The sequence below is a fragment of the Corylus avellana genome, chromosome 8 (assembly GCF_965113065.1).
Source record: "Corylus avellana chromosome 8, dhCorAvel1.hap1.2, whole genome shotgun sequence".
Taxonomy (NCBI): domain Eukaryota; kingdom Viridiplantae; phylum Streptophyta; class Magnoliopsida; order Fagales; family Betulaceae; genus Corylus; species Corylus avellana.
In genome coordinates this window covers 17647224-17666324 of record NC_142497.1, presented here as the reverse complement: position 1 = coordinate 17666324, position 19101 = coordinate 17647224, and the positions used below count along the sequence as shown (strand labels likewise).

General features: G+C 36.9%; 1 protein-coding gene across 1 annotated transcript; it reads left to right on the top strand.

Annotated features, from left to right (window-relative positions):
- Nucleotides 1–3895: 3895 nt before the first annotated feature.
- CARB (carbamoyl phosphate synthetase B) lies at nt 3896–11528 on the top strand. The gene is made up of 4 exons (XM_059573467.2): nt 3896–5538; nt 6720–7412; nt 8421–9991; nt 11271–11528. The coding sequence occupies exons 1-3, from the start codon at nt 4198–4200 to the stop codon at nt 9969–9971; spliced, it is 3585 nt and encodes a 1194-aa protein (XP_059429450.1). The 5' UTR covers nt 3896–4197; the 3' UTR covers nt 9972–9991; nt 11271–11528.
- The last annotated feature ends 7573 nt before the right edge of the window (nt 11529–19101 follow it).

Sequence of the window (19101 nt, the reverse complement as noted above, 5' to 3'; positions counted from 1 at the left end):
TGATGTTCCCTGGAACATCACTGGTCGAGTGCTCGTCCACTAGGGAGAGCGATCGGCTAGTGAGGTTTTGGTAGAACCTCATTTGGTCCAACGTGCTCCCGAGCCTTTTTTTCGACGGGTCCTTAAGCTACATAAATGGTTTCTAACATCTCCTAACAACAATAATGTCTCCAAGTAACAAGATTAAGCCTAAACGGAAAGGAGAACTTAAAACGAAGTTAAAGCTTAAAACTCCTAGATGTTAACAACTAAGCTACCATAAATCAAGAAGATAGCATAACAACCTAACAAAACACAAAAAGAGAGTGCAGTGGTTACCTCAACAAACAAACTCCCCAAGAACACCTTATTCTTCTCCAAAAACAATCACAACCTCACACACACACTCAAGAATCAAAGCAACAGAGTTTCTCCAAGGTTTCAGAGGTTGAAATGAGGGTTTAAAGGCATAAGGGGTGGGTTTAAATAGGGAAAAAAAAGCTAAGGGTGTTGCATAAATTTTTTGAAAAGGTGTGAGTGCTCGTGTACTATAGTGTCGAGCGCTCGTGTACTATTTTTCTAGGGGTTTTTGAGTTGCAGGTAGTATGCACAGGCAAAAACCAGTGGTCAATAAAAAGTCAATGAGCGCTCGTCTTGGTACCCACACGAGTGCTCGTGTACTGTTGCCAGGTGAGCGCTCGTGTGGTCCCCCTCGCAAGCGATTGTCTACTGTAGCTCCGAAATCCAAAAATTTTAAAAATGCCCATCCAGGTGTCCCTAGTGACCCAAAGTCTAATTAACTCCTCAACTAAGTTGTCTTAAACCTAATTAATTATTTGGGTCACTACAGAGTATGAAAGGGAAGAAGGGCTTTATGGCTCTGAAACTCAATATGAGCAAGGTGTATGATTGGGTGGAGTGGAGTTTTATAAAGGGGTTATGAGGAGAATGGATTTTACGAGTAGATGGGTACAATTAATTCTAAATTGCATTAGTTAAATTTCGTACTCAATTATGGTTAATGGGAGACCGAATGGTTCTATTACCCCCTCATGTGGCATTCGCCAAGATGATCCCTTATCCCCTTATTTATTCATACTGTGTGCAGAGGCCTTAAGTGTGACGTTGCAATTAGCGGAGACTGGAGAGCAAGAAGGAGACCACCTTACCACCTTTTGATTTCAAGTTTGATGTATGAGAAATGATAAAATTTTAATTGACTATTATATTTTGCATAATAATAGGACGAAAATTCCTAAATTTTCCATTGTATGAGATAAACGGAAATTTATGATTAGACTATTCTCATTAGTTCAAACTTAGTCCATTGGGAAAAATACATTTATCTCTAAAATTTTACTCAATTTGTAATTTGGCCTCAAATATTTAAAAATTGGCAATGTACCTCAAACTTGCAAAATTTTATTTGGTTTTTACCATTTTATTAATAGTGATATCCAAAAAAAAAAAAAAAAAAAAAAAAACCCAACTGTTTCTCAATATTAAATTTCCTTGCTTCTTGTTAACAACAATGAGAAGCACATATCACGACAATTGATTTTACAAAGGTGGCTTCTTGTTGACAGCGATTTATTTTACGCGCGTGATGGCTTCTTTTCGTCATTGCTTCTTGTCGACAACGACGAGAAGCAAAACAAGAAGCCACTATTTAAAATAAATTGTTGTCGACAAGAATCAACTATGTAATATATCACGATGAATTATATATATTGTTGACAGCGATTTATTTTACGTGATGGCTTCTTTTCGTCATTGCTTCTTGTCGACAACGAGTCAACGACGAGAAGCATAACAAGAAGCCACTACTTAAAATAAATTGTTGTCGACAAGAATCAACTATGTAATATATCACGATGAATTATATATATATATATATATATATATATATATATATAAAATTATTTTTTTGAGAGACTACCTTATGCCCTCCTTCAAGGCACAAGCTCTAAGGATATATATATAAAACATCTTTGTATAACCGGGGGAGAATCACCTTACTGGTCTATGACCCATGTTCACAGGATAAAGCCCTATGATACTATCATATCTCATCACCCTTAGAGCTTGTTTAGGATTGCGTTTAAGAAATAAAGTTTTAAAGTAAAAAAACACTTCTTGACAAAAGCTTTAGTTTTAAGATTTTGTCAAAAGTGCGTTTTGAAAATTTTTAGGCTTTTTGAACCCTTAAAAATGCTTTTAATTTTTTTACCAAACAAATTTTTTTTTCAAATGTGTTTTTTAAGTGTTAAAAACACTTTTAGGCCATTCAAACACAATCTTAAACAGGCCCTTAGAGAGATGGATACATTAAACTCTTATTTTCCTGAGTGAGTTTACAATATCATATGTTCATATTTATAGAACAATTATGTTGAATACAAATAGATTTATACTCTAATTATGTTAGTTAGGTGATAGTATGTAAGTATATGTATTTCATTTCAGGGGTTTATTTCTTTTACTAAACGGACCCTTAATTAATGGCTCACTTGTCAACATCATTTCACTAATTAAGTTAAAAAGAAAAAAAAAAATTATAGTAAAAGTTGTAAATGAATGGTGATAATCACGTGAAGGGAAAGACTGATGAAAAGCAAAATATGCTTAAACGATCACAAAAAGACACCTTTAGAATGCTAGTGACAAACATATGGCGCCCATGCAATCAATCAATGGAATTACATCAAAATGATAAGATTCTCTTCAAGCTAAAGGCATTTCAGCATCTTTGCAAATTATAATCATGGACCCTCTCATAACATTTTGATGAGAGCTGCTTTTATGGGTTGTGGTACAAATTCTTTTATTTTTTGCTCTTTAATGAGTGATTGACACCTCAGTGTAGTACAACTTAAAAAAAGAAAACGAACACTCCAGATCACTTCCAAATCTACTCAAAATTAAAAAGAAAAATCACCTTATATTTATGGTTGTGTCAATCTAGTGTGTTTGTTTGTTTATTTTTCTTTCATAAGTTGTACTAAGCTAGACATGCTTACTTGTCTTATAGTTTAAGTGCTTTATCTTTTTTGGTTTTATTGCTTGTTGCTTTGTTTGGTTCAATAATACTGCTTATCTTAGTGAGTTTTACGGGCCCACTAGACCAAAAGCTTTTCAAGCTCAATCATTTACTTCTCTAGCTAGAGACCAACGTCTTAGGGCTAATGTGGGATCCGCTCAAGGACCTACCGCTTTGTTTGGGGGAGAAACTATGTGTTTTTGGGATTTGAATGCTCCATGGTTAGAACCCGTAAGGAGTCTCAATAGTTTGGACTTGAGTAGGCTAAAAAGAAAAAAGACATACAACCTTAGCAAGAACGATGTTCTACAGAATATATGCTATATGAATGCTTTTACATACACGTGAAGAGAATCTAAAACTTTTTCAAACATAAAGTTTGGATTAACATAATGGTCTTTAAATAGGCAAATTATTACAATATTTTATAGGCTGAGTCATTAGCTATTATTATAATATAAATTAGGATTGAGTCATCAAGACTCTTACATGGAATAAAATAAAGACAATATCAAATAAAAATAAACACAATAAAATACCGTATTGTAACATATATTTTAATATATCATAATATTAATAATTGTTTCGAATAAACTCCGTTCTCGTAACAATATATGATTCATGTTCATTTGAAGTGTCAATCTCTCTTTGAATGTCACAAAATGATGAATTTGTGAGTTATTATCTATTTTTATACTATAAAGAGTATATTGCGAATTACCGTAACTATATGAATGGATTTTATTTTATTTAAAAATAAAATAAAAATATCGAAAACAAATTAATAAATACAGCGAACTTGAGTCGATAATGGCAAGGAAGGACAAACCACAAATGGGCTAAAGCCTGCGAATCGAGCCAAAATTCAAACACGGGCCTCGTTTACTCGCACGGCAACCCGCCCGGAGTTCCCGACGTATGCCTGAGTGCGACCATTAACCAAACCCTACTTATTATCTTTTGTCCTACTCAGCCTCCTGTCCTTCAGTTCACTCCAAACGACACTCTCCAGCAAGAACCTTTCAGATATCTTCAACCTCCAAAAGGAAAGCTCCTTTCGGATCTTCAGAAGCCCTAACGTCACTCTCAAGCGCACGCACGCGCGCACGCATGCGCTCTCTCTTCGCCCCTTCTTTATATGTTGTTGAAGAAAGAGTGAAACAAACAAACAGGCAACCATGGGCTATTGCATCAACTGCGAAACTCTCTCTTCCAAATCACTTCTCTCGCAATCTTCTTCCGTTTTCTCTTCCTCCAAACAAAGCAAGGCTTGGGTCCTTTTCCGGCCCAGTAAGCCCGGCTGTTCTAAGAGGAACTCGGCCGCTTTTAGTCTCCGATCATGGCCGGTTCAACTCGCCCGGTACGCGGAGAAGTCTCGGACCCGAATAAACTCGGTTCGGAGCGAGCAGCGGGAGTTTTCTACCGCCGATTATTCGAGACCGGCGCTGGGGAAACGGACCGACCTGAAGAAGATCTTGATAATCGGGGCGGGGCCCATTGTGATCGGGCAGGCGTGTGAGTTTGATTACTCGGGGACTCAAGCATGCAAGGCGCTAAAAGAAGAGGGGTACGAGGTCGTTTTGATCAATTCGAACCCGGCCACTATCATGACCGACCCGGATTTGGCCGATAGGACGTACATTACGCCGATGACGCCCGAGCTGGTCGAGCAAATCCTCGAGCAGGAGCGCCCCGACGCACTGTTGCCCACCATGGGCGGCCAGACGGCGCTGAACCTGGCGGTCGCGTTGGCTGAGAGTGGCGCGCTCGAGAGATACGGCGTCGAATTGATCGGAGCCAAGCTCGAGGCCATCAAGAAAGCCGAAGACAGAGAATTGTTCAAGCAGGCGATGAAGAACATCGGGATTAAAACGCCGCCGTCGGGGACTGGTAACACGTTGGAAGAGTGCGTGGAAATTGCGAACGAGATTGGTCAATTTCCATTGATTATTCGCCCCGCCTTCACGTTAGGCGGTACCGGAGGCGGCATTGCTTATAACAAGGAGGAATTCGAGGTGATATGCAAGGACGGGCTCGCGGCGAGCGTGACTTCTCAGGTTTTGGTGGAGAAGTCTCTGCTGGGATGGAAGGAGTACGAGCTTGAGGTTATGAGAGACCTAGCGGATAATGTGGTTATCATATGCTCCATCGAGAATATCGACGCGATGGGAATTCACACCGGGGATTCGATTACTGTGGCTCCGGCGCAGACATTGACGGATAAGGAATACCAGCGGCTTCGCGATTACTCTATTGCGATAATTAGGGAAATTGGGGTTGAGTGTGGCGGCTCCAATGTGCAGTTTGCTGTGAATCCTGTAGACGGTGAGGTTATGGTGATTGAGATGAACCCGAGGGTGTCGCGGTCCTCGGCTTTGGCGTCCAAGGCTACGGGATTTCCCATAGCCAAGATGGCTGCAAAGTTGTCTGTTGGATATTCCTTGGATCAGATTCCGAACGACATCACGAAGAAGACCCCGGCTAGTTTCGAGCCTTCTATAGATTATGTGGTGACCAAGGCAAGTGTTTCTTCAATCTCCTCCTACATTTGTTAACATTTTTATTATTTATTGTTACTCAGAACCTACAATAAATTTAGTAATTGGGTTCCATTTATGTTCTGAAAATGTTTATAATGAATTGCACCTGGATACCTGACGCCATCATCACCCTCTGTTTCATATTCATCTCCCTGAGTACACTGATATTTTCCCTTTTTTGATATTGCATTTTGGCTGTTGATTTATTCCCGCCACTTCGTTTTTAAATTTCAACTCTTCCATTAAGCCTCTTTTTTCTTGGGACCTATGTATAAAGAAATGTTGGTATGTTTGTGTGGTGAATGATGGCATTTGTCAACTATGTTTCTTCTCATCAGGGCACTCTGTTTCACACATGTTGTCCCTGCCCCTTCTTTCTTTTCTTTGGCATCTATCATTTAAGCTTTAGTATGAATCGTATGGTGTTTGAGGTGTTTTTATCCTTATGTTCATATTCTACTTTCGTGCACCCCATTGGATTGGTTCTTATGGTTCATGGAAAATTAGAGTTTGCAGAGGACTAAAGTACAGCTTGGCAAGCTGTAGTTTTACACCCGTGCCCCTTCTCTGCTTACCTTGGGTGCCATCAATTGCTGCAACTACTAGAGTCCTCTCATGCATTATCGCAGCTTTTTATATTCCTCTTGAAAGGCTGATCAATTCAAACAGTTGTATCACAGAAGAAGGATATTTGGTGGCATTTCTCATGTATTTTCATGAAGTAAACAAAGATGCTGGCCTCATTTTCTTATTTGATTGTCATCATGCATTTCTCAATTTGTCCCCTACGCACTTTTGAAGGTTCAACTTCCCATAATTTGGCAAGCACTGATCTACTGAACTGGAAAATTGGTTTATGAAAGGTGTCTCTCGAATTGGAGCAGCTTTATTGTCGAAGCCATAACACACTGAGTTAACGTGTGCATTAATAATGTTTAAGATTGATGGTAATTTCAAACTTGAGATAGCATTACTGTGTTAGCTTCCACTTATATACTTTAGTAGCTTCTACATATGTGGGCTCATTATTGTTATCATCAACAATTTTGTCTGTTAACAACCCAAGTTCTTCTCTCTATGCAGGGCTTATTATCCTATAGTTTGTGCTTTCCCCCTCATTTACTTACTAATTTGCCTTTTCATTACCATTGATCATGCAGATCCCTCGGTTTGCATTTGAGAAATTCCCTGGCTCTGAGCCAATACTTACGACTCAAATGAAATCAGTTGGTGAATCTATGGCAGTAGGCCGCACATTCCAAGAATCCTTCCAGAAAGCAGTTCGATCACTGGAATCTGGTTATTTCGGATGGGGTTGTGCAAAGGTTAAGGAACTTGACTGGGAATGGGACCAGTTGAAGTATAGCCTACGGGTTCCTAACCCAGATCGTATCCATGCCATATATGCTGTAATGAAGAAGGGGATGAAGGTAGATGATATTCATGAGCTGAGTTACATTGACAAATGGTTCCTCACACAGCTTAAAGAGCTGGTAGATGTGGAACAGTTCCTCCTCTCCCGTAGCTTGTCTGATCTGACAAAGAGTGACTTCTATGAAGTGAAGAAAAGAGGTTTCAGTGATAAGCAGATAGCCTTTGCAACTAAATCCACTGAGAAAGAAGTCCGGGTGCAGCGGTTGTCTCTAGGTGTGGCTCCAGCATATAAGCGGGTAGATACCTGTGCAGCAGAGTTTGAGGCAAATACTCCTTATATGTACTCCTCCTATGATTTTGAGTGTGAATCAGCTCCCACCCAAAGAAAAAAGGTTTTGATTTTAGGTGGAGGACCAAATCGAATTGGTCAGGGGATTGAGTTTGACTATTGCTGTTGCCATACATCCTTTGCCCTTCAGGTTTGTGCGTTTCATTACTCTTTACTCCCCTCCCCTCCCTCTTTATAGCATGTTCTCTCACTATCAGTTTACTCTACTATGCATGGACAAGCTTATTGACATGAGAAAGCAACAAGCTACCAGCTGAATGGCATTGCATTATTTATTGTGGTGTTATTTGAATGATCAAACATCCTAATCATCAGTCTTCTGTTCTAATCTATTGAGTTCCACACGTTGAACTTCTGATGTAGAACCAAAAATAGATTCATTTGGTTAGATAATTTATGGATTTATACTTAAGGGCCTATGATTGGACAAATTACTTAAGATGAGGTGTAAAATGATAAAACAGTTGGTAATTCAAATGTCATCTTAAATTTCCAACTTTATTGTAAGAAGAAAGAAATACGAAAAAAGAAAGCTGTTTGTTGTTGATTCCTTGCATATGCCAAAACATTGTAAAATGTAGCACCAAAATGGCATTTTATGTTTAAAAAATGAACTCCATTGATTGTAGAAGGAATGCGTTTTAGCTAATTCTTGCACATGTATGCATGCACTGATTTTTTTTTTTTATTAGATAAAAACGTTGTTATCTGAATGTGATCCTCCTAGACTGCATAACAGGAATGTCTGTGATCAGTTTGATATTTGTTTTAACCAGATTGGATTTAGATAATTTCTACTGCAATGGCGACCTGATTCATGTGATTACAGGAACTGCTCCAAAAAGGGGCTTATTAGTTGTATATTCAGATGGAGTGACGGAACATATGGATAGAAACCTGGTTTTACCTGGCCTTTGCTATTATAATATGGTTACTCTTGATTGCCTGCCATAATGATCAACTGGTCATTTAATTCACGTGGTTGGAGAAACCAATCCAAAAAATGGCCCAGTTGACTGTATTATTTTAGATGAAATGATGAACAGATTCATAGAAACCTGGTTGTACATGGTCGTGTTGCTTTAATATGGTTACTCTTCAGTTTTAACCTTATTTATTCTTCTTTTCCTTTTTGCAGAAAGCAGGATATGAGACAATCATGATGAATTCAAATCCTGAAACAGTATCCACAGACTACGACACAAGTGATCGTCTATACTTTGAACCCTTGACAAGTGAAGATGTTATGAACATTATTGATTTGGAGCGACCGGATGGTATCATTGTGCAGTTTGGAGGTCAAACACCGCTGAAGCTCTCTCTCCCAATCCAGCAGTATTTAGATGAGCACAAGCTCATGTGTACCAGTGGGGCTGGACATGTACGCATTTGGGGTACATCACCTGATTCCATAGATGCAGCTGAAGACAGAGAGAGGTTTAATGCAATCCTGAAAGAATTAGACATTGACCAGCCAAAAGGAGGAATTGCCAAGAGCGAAGCTGATGCCCTCGCCATTGCCACGGAAATTGGGTATCCAGTTGTTGTCCGGCCTTCCTATGTATTGGGCGGCCGTGCAATGGAGATTGTATATAGTGATGACAAGCTTGTGAGATATCTGGAAAATGCAGTTAAGGTTGATCCAGAGCGTCCTGTATTGGTTGACAAGTATTTATCTGATGCCATTGAGATCGATGTTGACGCACTTGCTGACTTACATGGTAATGTGGTGATTGGTGGGATAATGGAGCACATTGAGCAGGCTGGGGTCCATTCTGGTGACTCAGCTTGCATGATTCCGACACAAACCGTCCCAGCTTCTTGCTTGGGCACAATTAGGTCGTGGACTACAAAATTGGCTAAGAGGCTAAATGTATGTGGTCTTATGAACTGTCAGTATGCAATCACAGCATCTAAGGATGTTTTCTTGCTTGAGGCAAATCCCCGTGCTTCCCGTACTGTCCCGTTTGTGTCAAAGGCTATTGGTCACCCATTGGCTAAATATGCTTCCCTTGTCATGTCTGGGAAGTCCCTTCATGAACTAGATTTCACAAAAGAGGTAATCCCGAAATACGTTTCAGTCAAGGAAGCTGTTCTTCCATTTGAGAAGTTCCTGGGCTGTGATGTGTTGCTAGGGCCTGAGATGCGTAGCACTGGTGAGGTGATGGGTATTGATCCTGATTTTGCTATTGCTTTTGCCAAGGCTCAAATTGCAGCTGGGCAGAAGCTACCACTTTCTGGCACCGTGTTTCTCAGCTTGAATGACTTGACAAAGCCCCATCTTGAAAGAATTGCGAGGGCCTTTCTGGCACTGGGTTTTAGTATAGTTTCAACTTCGGGGACAGCTCATGTTCTTGAATTAGCAAATGTCCCAGTGGAGCGAGTGCTGAAGATGCATGAGGGGCGGCCCCATGCTGGTGATATGCTTGCTAATGAGCAGATCCAGTTGATGGTGATTACAAGCTCGGGTGATTCACTTGATCAGATTGATGGAATGAAGCTCAGAAGGATGGGTCTTTCTCACAAGGTTCCTGTGATAACAACGGTTCCTGGAGCTTTGGCAACTGCAGCAGCAATAAGGAGCTTGAAGTCCAGCCCCATTAAGATGATCGCTATTCAAGACTTATTTGATGTCGATGTTAAATCAGAGCATAGTAAAGATTTGCAGTCAGCCTCTTCCTCTGTATAAGTTGATGAGGAAATTCTCCGGTAAGCCATTGTGCTTCCTCTTTCTTTCATTTGATAGTTTTCTGATTTGTATCAAATAATGTATTTTGGGACAGATTTTTTACTAAATTGTTTGTTTTCACCAAAAAATTTAGAGTGTTACCATTATGTAGGGAATATTTGATTTTGATGTGTGATATAATATCTCATATGTTAATGCAATTATCAATAATAAGTACTTCGTTGCCATAATAATATCTCATATGTTAATGCAATTATCAATAATAACTACTTCGTTGCCATAAAGATGTACACTGTTAGTTGTACTGCTTCCTAACACCTATTATGGAACCTTACATTTGTATGAGAGTGCCTATTCTTTCTTTGATTTTCTGCAAGCATTTTTGGCCTGACGGAGCAATGCCGTATGGAGGTTAGAAGGCTAGGTACTTTCATAAGCTTACCATTGCTGCAATCTTAACTTCTGCTGGTTTACATTTAATCTTGGCATATCATTTTATTGTACATTTAGAGATGGCGTTTTTGATTAATTTTGGTATGGTTATTGGACTTGGTATTGTAGTATTCTCATTTATTTGGTCGGAAATTAGATCAGTAATCATTTCAGTCATTTGGGAATTAAAATACTTTCTTTATGCAATTGCTAACAGCACTCTGAAGTAGACCAAGTTGCATGGAACCAAAGAATTTTATTTATTTTTAATAAAGATTTTTATTTATTTTTCTTATTAAAAAAAAGAAAAATTCTTTGGTTCCATGCAACTTGGTCTACTTCATAGTGCTGTTAGCTTGTCAAACTTGTTAAGTTGTACAGATGAACAAAACGTTCAATCTGTTAGTTTTAACAAAAATGTTGATAAAAAGATTTGTAAGTACTAGCGAATTCTAAGATTCATTCGTCAGAACCTTTAATAATATTGGCTGAAAAAGATGATGCAGTTCTAAGTCAACTAGTTTGTTCACCCATGCCCTTAAAATGGAAAACTCTCCAGCTCTTCGCTTTTTGTGAGAAAGAAAAGGAAATGAAAAGCATAATAATAGCCTTTGTATGATTTCCCAATATAATCTTTTCCTTTTTCTTTAGATGTACAAATATCTAAAACCCAGTACATTATTGCCTTCCTTATTGGAGTATGTTCGTTTATTCAGCAGTAATAATAAAGAATCTTCACCATGAGTATATGCATAAACCACCACTTCTTCTGAGTAGTGAATAAAAATGATTCCAATCTTCTCTCATGCTTTTGCTGTAATTGACACCATTTCAAGCATATTACTTATTTGTTTGATGTTAATCCAGGAGACACTCCCCTTGTGCGTAGATTGTTCCTGCAAATCTATATGGTTTTCTCCCTTCTTGATTGTACTTGTTATGGATTGCTGCCCGCAGAAGTGGTTGATGATTATAATATAATATTATATAAAAAGGGCATTCGGATTTGTATTTACTGTGGGCGTGTAAAATGTTGAACATAAGTGAACTACTTGATGCAGACTTTTCCTTATAATTGGGGAAAAAAATAATCCGTTGTACATAATAGTGGTCAAGTTGAACCTACCTCAACTGGAGAAATCCTGACGTTCTAGAGACAAATCATGACACAATCAGTCACCCCTGTTGCATTGAATAATTATTGACTATTGCTGTTGAATGGATTACAACCTTCTGGAAACTCTTTGGCCAGCCACATTTGGTCTAATGTTTGGGTTCCACTCACAGCACTGTTTGAAGTTTTCTTAAAAAACAAAACATCCTTGTTGGCAGAGTTTTCATCTAAACCTAATTTATAAAAATGACATCGACTTCGTCCTTGCTATTTGAAAAAACAAGTGTTTTTTTCATATGCTCAAGGGCACGTCACTTTTATAGACCAGGTTGAAAGAAGTTTTTTCAACTCAATTTGTAGGAAAAAAATGAAATTTTTAACATTACTTGAGTGGAAGAATTTCGTTTCCTCCAACCCATTTGAAAAAAGCACATGGAGTTTTAAATGTTACCTATTCATATTATACTTTGATAATAAAGGAGCAAATAGTGTAACAAAATTAGATTGAAATTTCTTGCTATTAGACCGTTTGAATTTCAGCTTAAGAAAAGTATTGGGTAGCTGGTCCTATAAAACTAGGCTACCCTAGGCAGCGGGAATTTGCAACCTTCATTTTTACAGAAATTTGGGCAGCTTAATAAAAAGAAATATTTATCCAAAAAAAACCTGCATTATTGCAAGTTGCATGCCATTTTCAAAATTTACAGGTGTTAAAAGGCCATAAAAAGGATTTATTTTTTAAAATTATTTATTTTTTTATTTTCAATGAGAGGGACCTTAGCATCGATGGGAGGCATGGATTATCCATTGTAAAGAAATTCCAACATCATGTAAATTGTTTTTATGCAAATGACTCTTGTGAGAGGACCGGAGCCGCGGAGCGGTCCAGTCAGCCTTCTTCTTCCCAGAAGTTGAAAGAGACACGGCCTCTAGAGTCTAGACTTGCAATACTTAGAATATCTGTTCTCTTTTTTCAATACAATACATTTTTCTCATTTGAAATTCAAGCCTTAAAACACGTGGATTTCATCTTCCACCGATCTACTCATCATCTTAGCGTGTCCGCTAATTTGGCGGCTTAAAAGTCTTTGAAGAAGAAAAACAAGAGAATGAGTTTACTCTCAAATTGTAATGTTTCTCCTAATTTTTTTAAAAAAGTTGTGATATTCATTCCAAACTGTTTAATCCTTTTACTTAACTTCTTCCGATAGGTTTCTTTTTGGTAAATCCAATAGAAAATGGGTCAATTGCAAATTTAAGATCGATAATTTTTACACCACTTATGAATTCGATGCGGATTCAAAACGAAATTAAAAGGCTAGGATTGACATGACCCGACCCTAAACACACGACATAATAAAAGATAATTTTTGATATGACCAGTGAATGCGACACGAACCTAATACAAAAGTAGAGAGTTAGGGTTGAAGGGTTCGACTCGTTTAATTAAATGAGTCGGGTTATGATTAGCATATATAGTCTTATACACATGCCTCGACACGTCTCGAACCCAACACGCAAACACGAATTAACACTCATACATCCAATACCGTGGTCACATATTGTACCGGACATATAATAAAAATTATGAGAGTGGAAGTACGTTGGGTCTGTTAGAATATTTTTATATTCTACTTTATTAAGTTTATTACTCTTCTAGAGTTTTTTTAGTCACCACTCCTAAGTTATCTATTTATAAAGACTATTATAATATTGTTCTACAAAATTCAATACACAAGATTTATTCCATTACGTCTTTCCGCTCTGCTCTCTTCTTTCTCTCACCTTCAATATAAAAATAATTTGAGAAGAATAATTGTAACTTCTCTAACTCTAAGGAAGAAGAAGTCTAATATTCCTTTTTGAGACCTTAGTTTCTTGGCAGTCTGAGTGGGATACGGGTTGGAGCAAAGACATAAATCTGCCCTAAACCGTGTGGACCTTTTAACCCATGTATGGAGGAAATATAAAGCTAAGAGCCTAAAGGATCGATGAGGGAAGCTGTAGAAAGCTGACAACTTGCAGGCATGTATTACAACACGTCATTTGAAAGAAACCCAAATTTGCCAGTTGGTGTTGAGCACATTTTCATTGATGTCATGGTCTTTGCACATTAATATGGTTTACAGCTTTGGTTTGCATCATCAATCAACAACATATGTTAATTGGTCAAGTCTCCATCGAGACTCTTTTGGTCATGGTCTTTGCAGCAAGTGTTGGCACAAATTTAATTGGCCAAGGTGCCCTCTTTTTGGGGTTCATAGGGGACTTCCAAACCATCAATTTTTTCTTGATGCAAACCTAGCCCTTGGATCTCATGGGTGAAATTATTCCCGTCGTATTTAGACTGCCATCAACCAGGCACCTGGCTCAGGGAATTTGCTTGCATTTATTAAGTGTGCAACCCACCTTTTGCTTTAGTGATTAATTGAAAGGGTGTAAAGAATTTAATTCGAACGGGGTTTGTCCCATTTAATTAAATATTTTTTTTTTGAAAGGAAATCTTGTCAAATTTTATTGATGAAAGATTAAGAATATAAATTTTTTACATATAAATCATAACAAAAAACTATGAGGTTACAAAATCATAGATACAATCAGAAAATTCTTACAATCAAATATTATCTATGACTTGAGCTTCTGTTAACCCATGTACAATTACAGTTATGAAACAGATCTGCTTTGAACAAACTAGATCTAAGACATGGGTTGCCCAAATTTTCAAACTTTATTTTCTGGCCGTGAGAGATAATCCCCACACCGATCTACTCCTCTTAGGCCTAAAATGTCAGGAAAACAACTCACGTCCTTGACCCGAAGACCAAGACAAAAATAACAAAAAATCAAAACGAAATACTAAAAAAACAAAATCCCCAATTCAAGTAGCAGCGGAGGAACACGTCATTGTAAACATCCTCAAGAAGACACGCCTTTGCTGGTGAAAACGAATAGATCTGAACTTAAAAACTAGATCTAGATCTAAATCTATAAACTAGAACTAAAACAAAACCACAAAAACCTGAGTACAGAAGAGACTATAGAGAAGACACCGAACACTGCTACAAAGGGGAAGAGAGACAGGAGAGGAGAGGACCGTTCTTCCCTCTGTGTTTTCTCGTCGTTTGTTTTTTTAGTCAAAGACAATAATTAAATAAGTTTTGAATTGACTTAATTATATCGAACCGAACAGGTGAAATTTAGGGTTGATAATTTTTGTTGCAATCCGAATAAGAACTCCAAACAAAGTTACCAAGTTATGGTTGAGAGATTCAATTCATTTATTTATATTGATCGAACTATATTTGATCTATATATATATATATATATATATATACGATAGAATTTAAATCAAACACGGAACAGATGTAATTAAGGCCATAAAGTGTAGGGATTACCAAAAGCTGGAAGTACCGATGCCGTATGAGATAAGTGCACTTTGGAGGACGCACGAGGAGCACGTACGACGACCATTCCAAGTGATTACGACTTGATACGACCCAATTCATGTCTAACATATCTTCAACGTACGGCCCTCTCAAGGAAGATAATTATTTTATTTTTTATTTTTTGTTTTTATTGAGAGGATGAATATTTGTATTGCTATTAATTTGGTAGAGCAAAATTACACAAAGATGAGTGATAAGATTTGTTTGGACGTATGAGAAAGCCATCATGGTGATATCCAGCGATGCATATATATATATATTTGGTAGACCCCCAAAGAATTTTATTGTTTTCACGTGTTACAGTTTATTACGTGCTTGTATGAATGAGGATTATTTTGGAGTAGGTCTTTTAGAGAGGATTAATTAATTAGACCTCACAATAAGGAATTAATTTGTTCATCATACTTTATTGATCTCAATTATGGAGGACTCTAACATTAGTTCTACTAGCAAATCCTATATGTCGAGATAGGATAAGTTAACCCTATTCAAAAGATAATTATTCTTAATTGAATTATTTTTTCTCATCCCGATCTTAAGATCACTAAGAGAGAATATTGTTAGTCTTTACTAGAATCATAACAATTTACTATGCTTTTGTGCCGACTTTCACGGCGGCTTACACTCAAGATCTGATAGCCCTTTACACTTTTGTGGCGTTTTCACTCAGGCATTAGGTAGTTGTAACACCACACTTCAACGACAAATAATATTGTTCGCTTTTAACTCATCTTAACCAGACTTTTCAGAAAGTCACCTATCTTGATACTATTCTCGCAAAAGCATGCTTAACTACGGATATCTAAAAAGTTAATTGCCATCACGGCTTTAAAAAACATTGTTGTCAAGGATGCGAATATATATACATATAAGCACATTCTCATTTACAGGTGATGTGGGACGCCACAAAAGTCCATTTCGTTGGCCGCCTCCTTCTAGAGTCTAATTCCCTTTTTGTTACATGTTTGTATGAAAGCGTGTAATAGAATTATTTAGGGCAGGTTCTTCAAAGGAAATCTTAACCGCACAATACGAAACTTCTTGTTGATAATAATTTTTCAGCATTAATCCTAGTAGCAAATTAATGCAGAAGAAATTTTAGAAAATTGTTATTTTAATTATGCATGTGTGTTTTAGTTTTCCTTTTTCAGTAAGGATTGAGTTTTTCCTTTCCTATTAGGATTTGTTTTCCTTTTCCTATTAGAATTTGTTTTCTTTTTCCAATTAGGTTTGCTTTTGCTTTTCATTTCTTTGTTAATTTAGGATGTGTCTAGCCTATATAAAGGCATCTAATCTTTGTTGTTTTTTAAAATTTAGTTTATTCTATCAATTAAATTTAAGTATTTCAGAATTATTTTTCCGTTTGCTTATTTGGGGCACTTGACTTTCTCTTCCCTATTTGTTATTTTTTCTCTTCCTGAGTTCTTTTTTTTATCTTTAATTCTTAGCTTCTGGTACTATTATACGCTGTCAAAACAATCTTAGTTCTGTCCGGCGTCACAAATCCTACCAAGATACAATAATAATCAACTCTAATCAAAAGAAAATTATCCCTAATTGATTAATTATTTCTCCTAATCTTAATCTTATCCCTCCAAGACTAAGAGAGACCAATGGCCCACCAGGATAATATCCCAGCTGGTTCGATCAATCCATTTTATTTTTTTTCTTCGCGCTGAGGTGGGAACTGAAGCTGCTTGAGTTTACATTGCTGAGAGAAAAAAACCAGTTAGTTTGTGAGTCATGCAGTAAACAATAAAGTACAGTCGGCTCCTAGCTAGTGTTTCCCATTGTCAAGGTCCACACGCTAAAGACTCTTGGAAGCAAGAGAAAGATGGCCTGGAATGGAAGAAGGTGGATTTCACAAGTCCAACTATTTCCACACCAATGTTGAACCTCTTATTTTTTTTTCCAGTTAGTGGAAAAATTGGCCAGTAAATATTAGAACCTCCAAAGGAAATTGAACTTTTGTCTAGAAAAAACATGGCTTGAAGGAGCTTTTAAGAATAATAATAATAATAAAAAATCTCATTTTCAAGCTCCGAATAAACTGGACTTATTTGGGATTCCTTTAGAAAACTTAAAAGGTACTTTTAATATTAAAAAATCTGTGCTAAACAAAAAACTGGAATGTTTGATTAAAAACTCAATAATTAGTACTTCTTTTAATCTTTTACCGTAAAAATAGGCAAGATACACTTTTAGAAAAAAAAAAAAAAAAACCCTTAAAAATGAAGATTTTTAAGGGTTTTTTTTTTTTTTTTTTTTCAACTAATTCCAAATATGCTCTTAGTTTTTGACATTTTCAGACTAAAAAGGTAAAAATAAAAATATTTTAAGAGTATGTTTGAGATTGTGTTTAATGAATAGAATTTTTAAGTACAAAAAATACGTTTTGGTCATTTTTAGAGTAAAAAAGCTAAAAAAGTGCTTTTGAAATTTTTTACCAAACATGTTACTATGTCAGCTTTTGAATTGACATAACTTTTTAAGTATTAAAAGTATTTTTGACCCTGTGTAACGCAATTCCAAACATGTTCCAATTTTTTTTTTTTATCAATTTTTATTTTGCACGATTTTCTATATATTAAAAGCAATTTTTAAACCTCTTAATTAAACCAAAAATGGCAAAAATTGTAGTGATAATTGAAAAGCGTCACAATCGCGAACGGTAGCTTACGACTTGCTTACAGGGTTTTTCTTACTTCATGTGCGCCACGAGTGACCGGCACCCCACCAACCTTACCCCACATATATGCACTCGCTCGATCTCTTCCACTCTCTGCACATACGCTCTCTCTCTCTCTCTCTCTCTCACACATACACACAAACACTTCGCACGCATTGGGATTCTTGGTCGTTCTCAAGAAATGGGCCAGGTCATTGGGTGGTTGTTGAAGTAGAAACATAGCACTGTCTCGGTGGTGGCAGCAACCCCACTCGGTCACCAACAAAGGGTACTTGTAGCTCAATTAGATGCATCTGATCATCCACATGTCGTCCCTCCAAAGGCTCAAAATTTGCAAGTAGTTATACGTTGACCAAGGGTCGGCAATAATTTGTATTCTCGTTTTCGATACTTGATTAAGTGATTAAATTTATCTCTTCCTATCCGCTTAAGCTTTTAAGATAGTTGGTAATTTAACATGGTATTAGAGCTAAAGGTCATGAAATCAAATTATGATTTCGTCAATTCACCCCCATTTAAATAAAATATTCCACGTGTTGGATCTTACTATTAAAATGGAGTTTGAGTCCATACATGAGGAGGAGTGTTAAAATACTAATTAAGTGATTAAAGATGGTCCACGTAAGGCCGACAAGTTTTGACATGACCAGCAAACCAACAAGAACTCAATATTATTGGGTTTGAATTGAGGGTTTTGATCGTTTAATTAAATCGATATGAGAAGTGCTACACATCCCTCAATTCAAATCCAATAATAGTGAGTTCTTGTTGGTTTATGGGTAGTGTCAAAACTTGTCGGCCCCACGTAGATCATATGATTTCGAGGAATGCAAATTAGAAAAACATCCAGATCGAAATAATGAACACTAGTTTAGTGGCTTAATTCTGTCGGGCATCTCAAAGTATATGCTTATTAGGTTGTGTTGTTTCTGTACCGATGGACACGTTTGTGTTTTGCCTTGAATCTTGAGAGATTGAAATGGTTGTTAGAATGCTTAATAGAGTAAGACTTTTCTGCTCTTTGGTTGAAATATTAGAATGACATGAGTCCAAGAAAGTTGGAGAGAGGGAGGCAAGTTTTTCTCCTTGGAAAGCTGTTCCAATTGAAAAGTTTGGCAATCCATAGAAAATTGCGAAGATGAACAAAAATTTCATGGACATTGTTGGTGATAAAATATAGGGGGAAATCTTTTTCTATTAAGGACTGGTCTGGAAGTGGGGTTAGGAAACATAATATAAAAATATAGACAAATTAAACAATGTGAAATTAAGCTAACAACCTCGTCTTAATTAATTAATTGTAACATAAAGTAATTTGAATTAATGAACACATTTTATATTAAACTATCAACTCTACATCTTTAAATTGGAGTCACTGTAACCACTGAAAACATATTTTAATACCATTTAATTATATCTTGACACGTGTTAACAAATTATAAAAGAGTT

Excerpts from the sequence above, each read along its gene's own strand:
- CARB (XM_059573467.2), top strand. The coding sequence starts at position 4,198 with ATGGGCTATTGCATCAACTGCGAAACTCTCTCTTCCAAATCACTTCTC. Across the intron at positions 5,539-6,719 it reads TAGATTATGTGGTGACCAAG|ATCCCTCGGTTTGCATTTGA; the intron begins GCAAGTGTTTCT and ends TTGATCATGCAG. Across the intron at positions 7,413-8,420 it reads ATACATCCTTTGCCCTTCAG|AAAGCAGGATATGAGACAAT; the intron begins GTTTGTGCGTTT and ends TCCTTTTTGCAG.